Genomic DNA, 15,985 nt, shown 5'->3' with positions numbered 1-15,985 from the left:
AGAGGCCTGAATGAGGCGAGGGCGCGCGGTGCACGCCGGGAACGCCGACGCCCAAGATGGCGGCAGGATTGAAAAGTTGTTGCCGCGGCAGCCGCGTCCCTCGCTTGGCTTGAGCCTCCCGCTCTTCCGCGGGCGGCTATGGCGGCGCAGTGAGGGGAGAGGGGACCCGGGCGGGGAGATGCCTCCGGGCCCCGCCTGAGACATGGAGGAGGAAGGCAAGAGGGGCAAGAAGGTGAGTGAGGGGGAGGAGGAGGAGGAGGAGGGCGAGTGGGCGGGGCCTGGGGGGGCGGGGCCCCTGGGGGGGCTTGTTTATTGGGGAGGGGTCTCCCCACTGAGGGCTGGTGGGGGGCGTCGAGGGGTGGGGGGCTTCTCTACATCCCTCCCGCCCCCGGGAGGATGCGGAGGGGGGACCGCCATTGTAATGAAAGTAGATGGAGCTCAGGGGGCTGCGTTGGCATTTCCCTTCAAAGCCCCCTCCCCAATTTCCCCCACACCTAAAAGAATGATATTATAGACCTGGAGAAAGTGCAGAAAAGGGCAACTCAAATGAGGCAAACCCTAGGAGGGAAAGGTCACAACAACTGGGATTGTTCAGCTTGGAGAAAAGGAGGCTGAGGGGAGACATGAGAGAGGTGGGCAAAAGTGTGCATTGGTGTGGAGAATGTGGACGGGGGGGGGACATCTCTCTCTCTCTCTCTCTCTCTCTCTCTCTCTCTCTCAAAATACTAGACCCCAATGGGGTCATCATCCCATGAAGCTGATGGGTGTGAGATTTAGGACAAATCAAAGGAAGGACGACTTCACACGGTGCATAGTTAAACTATGGAACTCACTACCACAAGATCTAGTGATGGCCACCGATCTGGATGGCTTCAAAAGGGGGTTGGATAAATTCCTGGAGGCAACGCCTATCCATGGCTACTAGCCCTGATGGTTAAGTGCTGTCTCTAATATTCGAGGCAGAAAGTTTGTGTGCACCAGTTACTGGGGCACATGGGTGGGAGGGTGCTGTTGCACCATGTCCTGCTTGTTCATCCCTGGCCGATGGCTGGTTGGCCCCTGTGCGAACAGAGTGCTGGACTAGATGGACCCTTGGTCTGATCCAGCATCAGGGCACTTCTTACATTCTTATATGGGGGAGATTTACAGAGCTGCCGCCCCCCCCTCCTCACGCCCAACATCAATAGCATCAGTTCTTTCACTTTAACAGGGATGTTGTCAGGCACCAGAGGAGCCCCAATTGGCAGCTGTAAAAAATTTTTGGTAATAAGTTAAATAATAAGTTTCATATTGTTCTCCTCCCCATAAAAAAAGTTAACTGACAATAGTACATCACTGGATTACCTCTTCTCTCAACACCCCCGATTGAAAATATAATTAAATATAATTTGGCAGATTAGAAATATAATTAACTAAAAAGGCATTGATGGGTTCCCATTGGCATAATTAAACTGTTTGCCGGGGAAGGCACTCTTGTGAATGTACCAGACATTCACAGTCATGGTAATGTTTGGTGGTGGCAGAAGATCTTTGACTGCCCAACTCAATCTGTTGTAGAACTCTCTATTTTCGCTTGCAATATGCTGCATTCCTTTACTCCCTGACTTCCAGTCCTGCAGCGCTCCTGAAATGGGTGAAGAAGAATGGACTCCCACCCTAGAGGCCTTCAAGAGGCAGCTGGACAACCCTCTGTCAGGGATGCTTTAGGGTGGATTCCTGCCTTGAGCAGGGGGTTGGACTCGATGGCCTTGTAGGCCCCTTCCAACTCTGCTATTCTATGATTCTAAGAGGGCAAGTGTATCGTTTCTAGTCAAGACTTTTGTAAAGCTCCCAGAGAGCTTTGGCTATGGGGCGGTATATAAATGTAATAAATAAATAAAGTAAATAAACATAAGAAATGCTGTGGTGGATTTATTTTATTTATTGATTGCATTTTTATACCGCTCAATAGCTGAAGCTCTCTGGGCGGTTCACAAAAATTAAAACCATTCAAAGTATAAAACAAACAGTATAAAAGCACAACCAGAATAAAAACAGCAGCGGTGCAGAAATACAAATTTAAAACAGCAAAGTTAAAATTAAGTTGATAGACTGTTAAAATGCTGAGAGAATAAAAAGGTCTTCACCTGGCATCTGAAAGAATATTGTGTAGGTGCCAGGCGAACCTCCTTAGGGAGCTCATTCCACAGGCCAAGTCCTGTGGAACTAGCTGGACCTTGGATCAGGCCAAGGTCCAGCTAGTCCAGCGTTCCCTTCCCACAGTGACCATCCAGATGCTCCCATGGCAGGACAAAAGGCTGATCGCGCCCTCCAGCTTGTAGAGAAGTACTCTGAGGTTTGCAGACTCTGGAGGTAGCATATTGTAGGCTGGAGGAGAAAGCTGTCAGTGGTTACTGTTGCTTATGCCTACCTCCAGTATCAATATGCTGGCCTAGGTGGACGTTGCTCTGATCCAGCATGTCTTTTGTTACGTTCATCAGGACTAGGTATTATACGTGTGCCCTCTTCCATGAATTTGTGTAACTCCCTTTTAAAGTAGCCTGTGTTAATGGTCGTCACCACATCTTGTGGGAGCAAATTCTATACTTTATATGTTCTATTTGAACTAGGACTTTCTCTTGACTCTACTGTATTTATCACTATTCAGCTTCACTGATGATCATGGATTTGAGTGTTATGAGAGGGAGAAAAATATCTCTCTCCACTTTCTCCGTAACATGCATAATCTTATAAACCTTAGGTGGTATTGGCGTGCCGGCGTCCCTCTCTCCTGAATTATTATTATTATTATTTATTTATATAGCACCATCAATGTGCATGTGTTATCCTTAGCAAAATGTTTAAAGGGTATAGCCCACTTCTCTCCGAAAGTCAGAGTAATGATAGCATGAGCAGTGTTCCAGCAGAGATAGAGAGCACAAAATAGCAAGCAGTACTGGTATATAGGAGCAGTTGGGTGTGTGTGTATGAATACAGTGGAATCAGCTCAGCTCTGAAGACTTGCACTTTTCACTGGCTGGAGTAGGAGGAATAGGGTGGCTGAAATGGAGTGAGTTGAATTTTATTTTATTTATTTATTACATTTTTATACCGCCCAATAGCCGAAGCGATCTGGGCGGTCCACAAAAATTAAAACCATAATAAAACAACAAACAGGTTAAAAACACAAATACAAAACACAGCATAAAAAGCACAACCAGGATAAAACCACGCAGCAAAATTGATATAAGATTAAAATACAAAGTTAGAACAGTAATATTTAAATTTAAGTTAAAATTAAGTGTTAAAATACTGAGAGAATAAAAAGGTCTTCAGCTGGCGACGAAAAGAGTACAGTGTAGGAGCCAGGCAGACCCCTCTGGGGAGCTCATTCCACAGCCGGGGTGCCACAGCGGAGAAGGCCCTCCTAGTAGCCACCTGCCTCACTTCCTTTGGCAGGGGCTCATGGAGAAGGGCCCCTGTAGATGATCTTAAGGTCCGGGCAGGTACATATGGGAGGAGGCGTTCCTTCAAATAATCTGGCCCCAAACCATTTAGGGCTTTGAATGTCAATACCAGCACTTTGAATCGGGCCCGGACCTGCACTGGCAGCCAATGAAGTTGTAAAAGGACTGGCGTAATGTGATCTTGCTGGCCAGTCCCTGTTAGTAAACGGCTGCCCTGTTTTGTACCAGCTGAAGCTTCCGGACCATTTTCAAAGGCAGCCCCACGTATAACGCATTGCAGTAATCCAAACAAGAGGTTATCAGAGAATGGATAACTGTAGCTAGGCTATCTCTGTCCAGATAAGGGCGCAGTTGGTATATCAACCTAAGCTGATAAAAGGTGCTCTTTGCTACTGAGTTCACCTGTGCCTCAAGTGACAGTTCTGGATCCAAGAGCACCCCCAAACTACGGACCCGATCCTTCAGGGGGAGTGCAATCCCATCCAGGACAGGGCAAACATCACCTCGCCGGACAGATGAACCACCCGCTAACAGTGCATCCATCTTGTCTGGATTGAGTTTCAGTTTATTAGCCCTCATCCAGTCCATTACCGTGCCCAGGTTCAGAACAGCCACTGCCTCACCTGGGTTTGATGAAAAGGAAAGGTAGAGCTGGGTGTCATCCGCATATTGATGACACCTCAGTCCACATCTCCGGATAACCTCCCCCAGCGTCTTCATGTATATGTTAAACAGCCTAGGGGATAAGCCCATGGCTTAGGAGCCACGGCACAGAGCAATAATCCCCCAGCACCACCTTCTGGAATCGGCCATCCAAGTAGGAGCGGAATCACTGCAACGCAGTACCTCCAACTCCCAGCTCAGACAACCTATCAATACCATCAACCGATACCATGGTTGATGGTATCGAAAGCCGCTGAGAGGTCCAGGAGAACCAACAGGGTCTCTTGAATGTGACTCAAGATATAAGTGAGCGGGGAGGTGGGGAGGAATGAGGGGGAAAGTGAACACTTCATTATGATCGCGTCAGCTGTTCTGAAGGCTTGCATCAGATGCTTGAAGAAAACACAAGATGGCTCAGGATACATTCAAGCACTAGCTGAGAGAGCAAGGAGCCCAAATGAAGCTAAGCCGTAAGGAACCGACGGCAACCCAAATGCAGAAAATGGGTCCTGGCAGTTGGGCGTGCGGAAGATGGCTGCAGTACCCAATGACATTTGTTCATATGTCAGATTTTGCCTATTAAAGCTATGCAAGCTGAGCGAGGCTCCTCTTCCCCCTCAGTGAGAAAATCTGCCATAAACTTTAATCTGGAGAATTGTTTTTTTCTTCTTACTTTTTACTGGAATGTTTTAAGTGTATCAGACCTAAGTTTAGAGATGTTCAGGAAAACTGAAATGCAGTCTTTGTCTGTTCCGATTTTTAAGGTGAAAGGGCATGTGCAGTGTTGTGGTGACAGTCTTAAGCAAAGACATGTAGTATTAGCAGAGGAAGGCAGGGAGTTGTGGGCTAAATAGAGCAGAGGGTTGGGTGCTAAAGTTCGATGTGAGCACATAAGGGAAAAATGCCCCAACTAGTATCAGGGAGGGGTTTTTTGGTTTGTTTTTTTGACAAAGGGTACCAGGGTGGGCTATGGATTTACTGGTGGAACGCAGGTGGCGTGTGAAAGGGTGGCTGATCGCTGTGTAGTTAGAATGAGCCACGCATGGTCAGCATTTGGTTCTTGTAAATTAGTGTTACTTTTAGTGGCGTGCTTCCTTTGAAATTGAAACCTAGTTGATAGATCAGATAGAAAAGAAATGTGCCATTCTGGAGCACCAAGGTACAAGACTGACTCCGCACTCTGTGTTCTCCTCGGAATGCCCAGACTACTATACTTTTGGCAGGATCAATGCTGCCAGCCTTTCGCTTTAGTGTTTAATGCCCACACCTAGGATTTTGAATGCTGTTTCAGCTTGGAGCAGGGCTGGTGGGTTTTGACCCTGCCTCCTAAGTACAGAAATTAATTCAGGGTTGGGTAGAGCTGACAAATCTTCTGGCTTTCCACCCTTCCTGCGTGCTTCCTGTCCAACAATTGTGGTTAAATAGGGACTGCGTGGATGAATGAGTGCATTTGCCTTACATGTTCGGTAGCCTTTCCCTGAAAACAGAATCTGGTGGGGTGTTTTTTCATGAGAAGAACTTCCTGAAATCTCTCTAAAGACCATTCGTTATTGGGGTGGATTACAAATGTAATAACTAAGAATTGTAGAAATTCATCTGAAAATGTTGTGTGCGCGCGCATAGTTTCATTACTTTACAAAGGAACTGATAAGGGGCAGCATTAGCTTTTAATCCATCCCAGAGGGTCACATAAAGGATTCTGTGGAAACGGGTTAGATGACCGGTCTTGCACATGACTGAAACCTCATGGAAAGACAATGGTGGCCTTTATTTCAGCCCTGATCGCTCAGAACTGTGTCCCCGACCTGTCCCAAGAGTAGAGTTCTAATTAATATTTGCAGCTAATTTTAGTTTGGTTTCATTGCGGAATAGAAATTAGTTCCTGGGTTTTGGGGGAAGAGAGAATGATCTGCTTATAAAACGTCTATATGAAGACTGCTTTGGAACTAATGATTGACTCCGAACTTAAGGCTTTTGTTTCCCCTGCCCACGCTAACCTGGTTTTGCTGTGTTTGAAAAGCACATTGCCAGAGACTGTGGCATTCTAACCACGCTGCAAGTGCAGCAACAACGTGGATCCGTTTCAGCTCCTCCAATGGGATCTCAGAAGAACATAAGAACTGTGTTGTATCAGACTAAAGGCCTACCTGTCCAGCTTTCTCTTTGCACTGTGGCTAACTGGATGCCTATGGGGAACCCATAAGCAGCACATGAGAACAATTTAACACCCTCCTAGCAACTGGTATTCAGAGGCGTGCTTGATCCTTGCCTTGGGAGTGATGCCTTAAGGTCAAAGGGCAATTCTTCCCCATTCAGCCCTGTTTATCTGCTTGATCAACATTGTGTGAGCCAGTGTGGTATAGTAATTAGAGGAGCCTTCCTCAACCTGGCACCCTCCATATGTGTTGGACTGGGAATGATGGGAGTTACAGTCCAATATACCTGGAGGAGGTAAGGTTAAGGGACAGCTGGGTTAGAGTGTCGGATTAGAACTGAGGAGACCCAGGTTCAAATGTCCACTCAGATAGCTACGCGCGTCCCACATATGCTGTGGCTAATTGTGGTTTAATTAACTCACAATAACCCACTGCATTGTGTGAATTGTATCATGATTTGTTGTTGAGTTAATAAACTCCAGGTTGCTTTAACTATGGGTTGTTGTTACGTAGGAACCCAGAACCCGTGGGTTGTTTCACCAAGCTACAGAGGTGCTGGGCAAGAGTGGGCAAAAAACCTCTACATGCTAGTACTATAATGCCACAAAGGCATTTGGAATAGAGGGAGGGAGTGGATGAAGGAGGAACAATCTGAGTTTTGCCTGATTGTCTGGCAGACAAATCGTGGGCAAACTCTGGCTTATGAGCAAACCAGGTCAATATATTGGCCCCTTAAATTGCCTCACAGGGTCGTTGTGTGGATTAAATGGTCAACTGTGTGCGCTGCCTTGAACTCCATGGAGGAAGGGTGGGATATAAATGTAAGTAAATAAAATTGTGCCGCTGATAACTTTGATCTCACACACTTGCTTCAGATGTAGCCCTCTCTCTCTCTCTCTCTCTCTCTCTCTCTCTCTCTCTCTGTAGAACCTATTCCCAAGAGAGTTTAGAATCAGAACTCACAGGTTTAAGAAAAGCTGTTCCATTTGGCCTCTGTTGGGCATTAACTGGGAAAAGCCTCAGAACCAAGATTATTTATCTATTATAGAAGTTTCAAACTGCTCCATATCAATAAATAACTGAGCAGTGTACAACAAATTAAAATACAAAATTGCAATCAGAAGCATCAATAAAACCTTGTCTAGAATATATACAATATGTTTAAAAACATGGTTCCAGGTTCTTTGTAGCAACGACAGCCACCCTATGAGCTCATAGCCTTTTAACTGAACATGAAAGCTTGGAAGCTTGTTCCACCCTCTCCAGCCTGGGACATAACTGTGGGAAATGAGCTATTTTTAGTCAAGCGTTTCACCATAGATGTCCGCAGTAACCGCTATTTCAGAAGGTGGCAGTAAAGCTGCCCATTGCGGTATACCAAGGTGCATCCCTGAGTGAGACTTAGACAAAGTAATTCTGAAAGTAGTTCTCTTGTCAGACAAAAGTCATTCTGGGCTCAAGAACTATTTAAATTCTATGATTGTTTTAAATCACATTTTAAGCTTTATCTTTTACACTCAGCTGACTGGAGGTCTGTTCAGAGTTTTATTTCAGCATGTGCTGTAATCTCAGACAGGGTGGATTTGATTTAAATCACTACTTAGAAAGACTCGATTTAATCGTGTGACTTCACACACACACACACACACACACACCACAAAAAGTGCACTCTATTCATTGAATTTTTTGAAACTTAGCACTTAAGAGGTAAGGGGTTGATTCTGTGTACATAGGTTTGCAAAGGCGCAATGGGATTGTGATCTCTGCAGACACAAATTCACAGTTTTGAGACCTGTAAAACCAAGCATCTGTGATAATATCTTCTAGATAGAAAAATTGCCCCACAATCTTATAGAAACCTCTGAAAGAGCATGACAATGTGAATGGATGAATGGAATTCATTTACCAAAAAATTTAAACATTGCATGAATATACAGCCTCATGCTACATAATTATGCGGCAGGGCCTTGCTATTTACTGTTTTACTCTGTACAGCACCATGTACATTGATGGTGCTTTATAAATAAATAAATAAATAATAATAATAATAATAATAATAATAATAATAATAATTAAAAACTAATCCTTATTTCATAGAATCATAGAATAGCAGAGTTGGAAGGGGCCTACAAGGCCATCAAGTCCAACCCCCTGCTCAATGCAGGAATCATAGAATCATAGAATAGCAGAGTTGGAAGGGGCCTTCAAGGCCATCAAGTCCAACCCCCTGCTCAATGCAGGAATCATAGAATCATAGAATAGCAGAGTTGGAAGGGGCCTACAAGGCCATCAAGTCCAACCCCTTGCTCAACGCAGGAATCCACCCTAAAGCATCCCTGACAGAGGGTTGTCCAGTTGCCTCTTGAAGGCCTCCAGTGTGGGAGAGCCCACAACCTCCCTAGGTAACTGGTTCCATTGTCGTACTGCTCTAACAGTCAGGAAGTTTTTCCTGTTGTCCAGCCGGAATCTGGCTTCCTTTAACTTGAGCCCGTTGTTCCGTGTCCTGCACTCTGGGAGGATCGAGAAGAGATCCTGGCCCTCCTCTGTGGGACAGCCTTTTAAGTATTTGAAGAGTGCTCTCATGTCTCCCCTCCATCTTCTCTTCTCCAGGCTAAACATGCCCAGTTCTTTCAGTCTCTCTTCATAGGGCTTTGTTTCCAGACCCCTGATCATCCTGGTTGCCCTCCTCTGAACACGCTCCAGCTTTTCTGCATCCTTCTTGAATTGGATACAAATATTGTTACTTTTTGGAGCATTGCCCCAATAATCTCTCCACACCTTTGTTCGTTTTCTGAGGCCTGCACACCGCTCCTGTGCCTGAAGAAACATCCTAAAAGGCTTATTGGATATAAGCAGCACAACCCCCGAAGTCACTTTGAGTGTCACATTACTCACTCGGCCCTGCAGATAAAGAATGTTTCCGACTTTTGCAAAGCAGAATTACAGCTGCTGCTGTTTCCTCCGGCAAAGGTCGAGCATCACGGTGAAACACCCATCGATCAGAATCGTAGGACAGTGGCTGTTCTGCCAATGCTCTGCTCTCTCTTTCCTTGTTATGAGCCAGTGATAATGACTTTGCTGTTCTTCATCACTTTCTAATAGTGCCTGCCTGTCTTGCACGTTGAACTGAATGGAACAAATTAGCTGCAACTAGCAGCGCACTCCTATGTGTGTTTATTCTGAAGTAAGTGTCTTTGGCTGGGTTTACGCAGCATGACAAGCCAGAGTACGCGTTAAGTGTGGGTTGTTGTTGACCCATAGGTGTGAACCCAAATGCGCTAACAAACTATGGTTTGTTAACCACAAACAACCCATGAAGAGAGCCCATGGCTTGTTGTTGGGTTGTGAATTGTGGGTTGTTTGTTGTTAACAAACCATGGTTTGTTAGCCTCTCTGGGTTCACACAATGCAACAACCCATTGTCCAACGACAAGCCACACTCAACCTGTACTCTGGCTTGTCGTGTTGTGTGAACCCAACTGCGCTAACAAACTATGGTTTCTTAACCACAAACAATCCATGAAGAGAGCCCATGGCTTGTTGTTGGGTTGTGAACTGTGGGTTGTTTGTTGTTAACAAACCATGGTTTGTTAGCTTCTCTGGGTTCACACAATGCAATAACCCATTGTTCAACGACAAGCCACACTCAACCTGTACTCTGGCTTGTCGTGTTGTGTGAATCAGGTCACTGCGTTCAATGGGACTTACTCCCAGGTAAGCGTGTACAGGATAGAAGCCTAAAGAAGCAGGAGCCAACTCCAGTCTTGTCTGGGGCTCTTAGCTTGACAGGCTTTCTAGTGGTGGGTCAGGAGCTTTCAATGGATTGTAGGAATTGTCCTGGAAGCAGTGACAGGTGACATCAACACCCACAAGTTGGAACTCTAGAACTTCTCATATTTGCTGGATGGAACTTCGGTCAATTGAGGCTCCCTGTATGCAGAGTGGAAGTATGTGCCTCTGATTCTTCCCACACTACGTTGTAATTTGCCGGTACTTGCTCAGTGCTTACTGTGTATCACACAAAGTGACCCTCAATGAAATTTGTACTAGGTATGAACATGTAGCAACTATCTCAAAACTATTTGGACAGAGTACTGTAGGGATCTGATAGCACAATTCTTATTGACCTGGTTTGCATGTCACAGCCTATTCCTGGGTAGTTTAATCCAGGAATTGGTGGGATTGAACATGCCGCCTCCCACCCTGCTCATAACATACGCTTTCCAAAACAGCCCAGGAATGCCCCGTTCCTGGGTTGTTTTGTGACGTGCAAACCTAGGAGTTCTGAGTTATTTATGGGTTAAACAGCCCAGATTTAACCAAACAATTGCCTATGGTTTGGGTTTTAAAAAAAAACCCAAGAATTGCCCATGTTGTGTGAACCAGCTCATTAACTTGGAAACCTGCTAATATTTGTGGGGTTTCAAAGCAAGGGAGTTTGGGATTTTTTTAATCACTATGTTAATCGGGGAAACCTGCATGTGGGAATCCAAGGTCATAGTGTTTGACCCAACCTTGGGATCTAGTGTTGGAAATGCTTTGCAGCTCTCTGAGACATCCCGGGATAGAATGGCAATGGTTACAGTGAATGTTATTTGCAAGTCAAATGTTCTAACGATTGGATTCATGAACATGGGTGAACAAGGCTTTTGCTGCTTGGGGAGCTGGCTCAAGTTACAGGAAGCTAGATTCCAGCTGGACATCAGGAAAAACTTCCTGACTGTTAGAGCAGCACGACAATGGAACCAGTGACCTAGGGAGGTTGGGGGCTCTCCCACCCTAGAGGCCTTCGAGAGGCAGCTGGACAACCCTCTGTCAGGGATGGTTTAGGGTGGATTCCTGCGTTGAGCAGGGGGTTGGACTCGATGGCCTTGTAGGCCCCTTCCAACTCTGCTATTCTAGGATTCTACTTCCAGCTGTTTACTTCGTTAACACATTAGATTGTTAACCTGTTAGTCTGTTCGCAACATGATTCCCCCTGCCAAAGAAAAACCCACCGACCCAGGAACAAGCAAAGTTTGGTTGAAGGCAGTTTGGGAGAAAATCTGTCAGCCGCAGTGCCTGGTTCCTGGAACTGCGTAACTGTCTCTTCTCTCCTATTCTCCCCACCCCCACCTCAAAAAGTGTGTGAAGCTGTTTAGCCTTGTCTGGATAGCAGCTGGATTGGATAATGCATTGCCATTCCAGGTTTTAAGTGGTTTCGGCTGGCCATTTGTGGCGTCTTCTGGCAGCTTCCTCTGTTTTTTGCTTTGAGTCTCTTTCTCTCTCTCTCTGTGCCTCCCCCCCTCTCTTCTGCATGGGGTTAAAAATATACCCTTAACTAACTGCTTTATCCAGACCAGCTATAATAATGGGATGCGACCACTGTTGGGTCAACACATCTTTTGCTCTGCCCCCTGGCAGGACGTGGGTGCAACGGCCTCATTTAATTTTAAAAATCATAGAATAGCAGAGTAGGAAGGGGCCTACAAGGCCATCAAGTCCAATCCCCTGCTGAATGCAGGAATCCACCCTTAAGCATCCCTGACAGATGGTTGTCCAGCTGCCTCTTGAAGGCCTCTCCAGCTGGCAAAGTTACTTGGCTAATGTGATTGTAGCACCTCTCAAGCTCCTGTGCCGAGGGGTGTGGGAGAACATTGAACCCCCGGGTCAAACGGGTGAGAACAAGGCTAATGAGAGGCGTATGAACGGCACAAGTAATTGTAACTGAAGCGAACAGAAGAGCACCACCTGATGTGACTTTACCGGCTATAAGCCTGTTCAGACATTATGTTGCCCAGCCAGGTTTGATCCGTGACTTCGCCAGGTAGGGCTAGAGAAAGAACGCCTGTCTGAAGCCCTGGACATTTGCTGCCAGCAAGTGTTGAAACTACTGCGACTTACGCACTCGCTCTCACGTTTCTTGCTCTCCCGGTGCGTTGCACGTTCATTACGTTGGGCCTCTTCAGCTGGCTGACTACCTAAAGAACCTGTCGGTGGCAAAATATTGTATTGTTTTCTCCAAGGCCAGATGCAATGTTTATTCTATTGAATTACTTCAGGGCAGATATGCTGGTGTCCCTTATCAGGAACAACGGTGCCCCTGTAGGAACGTGGAAGTGGAGACGATGGAGCATATCCTTCTGTCCCGTAGCTTTTATAATCAGGCCCGCCATCTTATGATCACCCCATTGTTGAGTAAACTGTCCAGAAGTTCAGACAAATTTTATGTTAAGTTTCTGTTGGAAGATAAGTCCTCAAGAGTAACTTTGGCTGTTGCTAAATTTCTTACAGTGGTGGCCAGGATTAGAGCGCTCTGTGTATTAGACGAAAGTTGATAATAGCTCTAACTATATGATTTCATGTTTGATTCTTGTTTTTTTCATGGATCTATGGATCGCAATAAGGAAGTATGGTATGGAAGCTACTGGGCTTGATGGAGCAATGGCCTGGCTCAGTTTAAGGCAGCTTCCTGTGTTCCAGGTTGATCTCCCCTTGGTGGTTTGTGCTTTAGATTGCATTTTATATCATGTTTTTATACTGTTTGTTTTATCTTTTGAATGGTTTTTAATTTGCTTGAACCGCCCAGAGAGCTTCGGCTATTTGGGCAGTATAAAAAGGAAATAAATGAATTGAAAGGTGGGTCTGCAGAGATGCCCGAAACTGGGTCCTGCATTTCTGTTGTAGGTCGTGCTTTTTCTGGTGGGCCTCCCTCTCCCTCTGGGAGGTTATTGGGAAAGAGTTGTCCTAGCGCGCCGCTCGGACTCTGAGAATGGCTGGAGAGCGGTGACCACGTGCTTTCGCTCCCTTGCTGTGTCCCCGGCTTTCTGGCTGTTGGCATTCACCAGATGGATGGAACTGGACAACTTCTTGCAGTTAGCTTTGGCAGTGAAATATAGGAAGGATTTAGGAGACTTGGTTGGGTTGCCCAATTGGTCAGCGTATCTCCCTTGAAAGCAGTTTTTACAAAGCCTAACATTGCAATCCCGGGCCTGCTTAATGGGGAGAGCAAGCTCCATTGATCTCTGTGGGATTCACCTTTGCATAAATACGCACAGGCATGTGCTGTAAGTGGAAAAAATGACACGCAAGCCTGAAGTATAGGGACTGATTTGTACCAGATTGTCTTTGTTGTTCCAGGCCTTGTATTCCCCGGGAGTCAGTGCATTCTGGAATGGCTCAAAAGCCCAGCTGAGTGTTCCCACTTCAAGTGGCACCTGAAGCTGTAGAGAAATCCTCGAGTGGTGGGCTTATAAAATCATAGAATAGCAGAGTTGGAAGGGGCCTGCAAGGCCATCGAGTCCAACCCCCTGCTCAATAGCTAAGCTTGATGGAGAATATCTTCTGAATAGTGCTGTATGGGTCTTAAAATCAATTTAGCAGTCCCCTGAAGGCATCAGGTCTGCCTTCTGCTTAAGGATTTTAATCCATTTTGTAGTAGTCAAGAGAGGAATGAGGCCCAAAGGCCCAAGGATGGAAAAGAGGTCAGTCTCCCACCAGGTGCTCATGTCCAAAACAGGAGGGACCTCACAGTGTGAGCACACACACACACATTTCTTGTGACCCTTCTGAACAATTGGAGTTGTTTTGGAAGACTCACCTAGCAAATGTGTGTCTATATTCTAGAATTGGTACTTACGCTGGCGTTTGAAGTCCCGGTTAATGCGAAATGTGAGTACCGCTGGAGCTGCGTTTTTATGACCAGCGCATAGACGCGCATTGATGTAAGATGGCACCTCCGTACCATGTGCCTGCAGACCTGTTTTCAAAAATTCCAGGCACTTCTGCGTTACTTCCCATCAGAAATATATTATAAACCAGCTTTCTCCAACCTGTTGCTCTCCAGATGCGTTGGACTGCAACTCCCATCATTCCCAACCAATGGCTATGCTGGCTGGGTATTGCAGACTGACACATCTACCGGGCAACAGGTTGGGAAAGGCTGTTACGAGCAGTTTCTTGCCACAAATCTCTGGCGCCTGCATCTGTGACAAGCTGGAGCAGCTAAGTGGGAGAACAGAAGGCTGAAGTGTGTGTGGGGGGGGAAACCATGTCTTTCTGCACCACCTGCCTTTCCTTTCCTAGTACCAGTGTGTTCTGCAACTTGTGGAAATTTCCCCGCCTTTTAGAAATGTCTGTAGGGTCGCAAACAGTGCGTAATCAAAGGTATGTTAGCATTGAGCGTAAATTCCAAACATTTTACCGAATACGTTACAGGTGAAAACACAGGGATCAGTCCTGGGCCCAGTGCTCTTCAACATTTTTATTAATGATTTGGACGAGGAGGTGCAGGAAACGCTGATCAAATTTGCAGATGACACAAAATTGGGTGGGATAGCTAATACCCTGGAAGACAGAAACAAACTTCAAAGTGATCTTGATAGGCTAGAGTGCTGGGCTGAAAACAACAGAATGAAATTTAATAGGGATAAATGCCAAGTTCTACATTTAGGGAATAGAAACCAAATGCACAGTTACAAGATGGGGGACACTTGGCTCAGCAATACTACAAACGAGAAGGATCTTGGAATTGTTGTAGATCGCAAGCTGAATATGAGCCAACAGTGCGATATGGCAGCAAGAAAGGCCAATGCTATTTTGGGCCGCATTAATAGAAGTATAGGTTCCAAATCACGTGAGGTACTGGTTCCTCTGTATTCGGCCCTGGTTAGGCCTCATCTAGAGTATTGCGTCCAGTTCTGGGCTCCACAATTCAAGAAGGACGCAGACAAGCTGGAGCGTGTTCAGAGGAGGGCAATCAGGATGATCAGAGGTCTGGAAACAAAGCCCTAGGGAGAGACTGAAAGAACTGGGCATGTTTAGCCTGGAGAAGAGAAGATGGAGGGGAGACATGAGAGCCCTCTTCAAAGACTTAAAAGGTTGTCACGCAGAGGAGGGCCAGGATCTCTTCTCGATCCTCCCAGAGTGCAGGACACGGAATAATGGGCTCAAGTTAAAGGAAGCCAGATTCCGGCTGGACATCAGGAAAAACTTCCTGACTGTTAGAGCAGTACGACAATGGAATCAGTTACCTAGGGAGGTGGTGGGCTCTCCCACACTAGAGGCCTTCAAGAGGCAGCTGGACAGCCATCTGTCAGGGATGCTTTAGGGTGGATTCCTGCATTGAGCAGGGGGTTGGACTTGATGACCTTATAGGCCCCTATTCTATTATTCTAATGCAGACTACAATTATTTGATTAGACATTCAAAGATGGAACTGTGTTACTAGCCTTTCGTAGGAAGGAAATTAATGTTTCCTCTGCCAGGAGCCCACCCCTGAGCCTATCAGCATAAGCGTAGGCTTTGCACTACTGTGTCTGTGTGCAAAGGCTCTGTTAGCCCTTAATAAAAGAGCTCACATTCCTCCTTTCCTTGTGCAATTAACAAAAATCTCCATTACTTCTCCAATGTGTTTTAGCCAGCATATTCTGTGGCAGATTGTGAGGTTCTTTACCTTTAACCTTCTTCTGCTTTAATATATCACTTTAGTTTCCTTTTGGAAGGCCTAACAAATCTGGGGGGGGGGGGGGAATCTTAGAGGCTTGTGGGGATTTTTTTTTTCAGTGAAGGGAACAAGCGAGGCGGATCTAAAAATAGCATTCAGGGAAAATTCCTTTCCTTTTTCCTTGAACGCTGGTGCTGAAGTTGGCAAAACTGATGTACGCTTGAAAGTGTGACTTTGGAGCAATCTGAACTTGAGATTAATATCTTTGAAATGTATGTGTTTTATGTAAAGTATTT

General features: G+C 45.9%; 1 protein-coding gene across 2 annotated transcripts in view; it reads left to right on the top strand.

Annotated features, from left to right (window-relative positions):
• CCM2 (CCM2 scaffold protein) overlaps positions 1 to 15,985 on the top strand; it is a 247,433-nt gene that overhangs the window by 195,329 nt on the left and 36,119 nt on the right. Inside the window, exon 2 of one of the 2 annotated variants that reach the window (XM_063122256.1) lies at positions 155 to 232. In XM_063122256.1, coding sequence (XP_062978326.1) covers positions 203 to 232 — 30 coding nt within the window. In that variant the 5' untranslated portion in view covers positions 155 to 202. Of the gene's footprint in view, positions 1 to 50; positions 233 to 15,985 lie in introns of those variants that run through there. The other variant, XM_063122249.1, reaches the window with a different exon arrangement.

Source organism: Elgaria multicarinata, chromosome 1 (genome assembly GCF_023053635.1).
Source record: "Elgaria multicarinata webbii isolate HBS135686 ecotype San Diego chromosome 1, rElgMul1.1.pri, whole genome shotgun sequence".
Lineage (NCBI taxonomy): Eukaryota > Metazoa > Chordata > Lepidosauria > Squamata > Anguidae > Elgaria > Elgaria multicarinata.
Note: the sequence above shows the minus strand (reverse complement) of the source record. Positions and strands in the feature narration are given on the sequence as shown.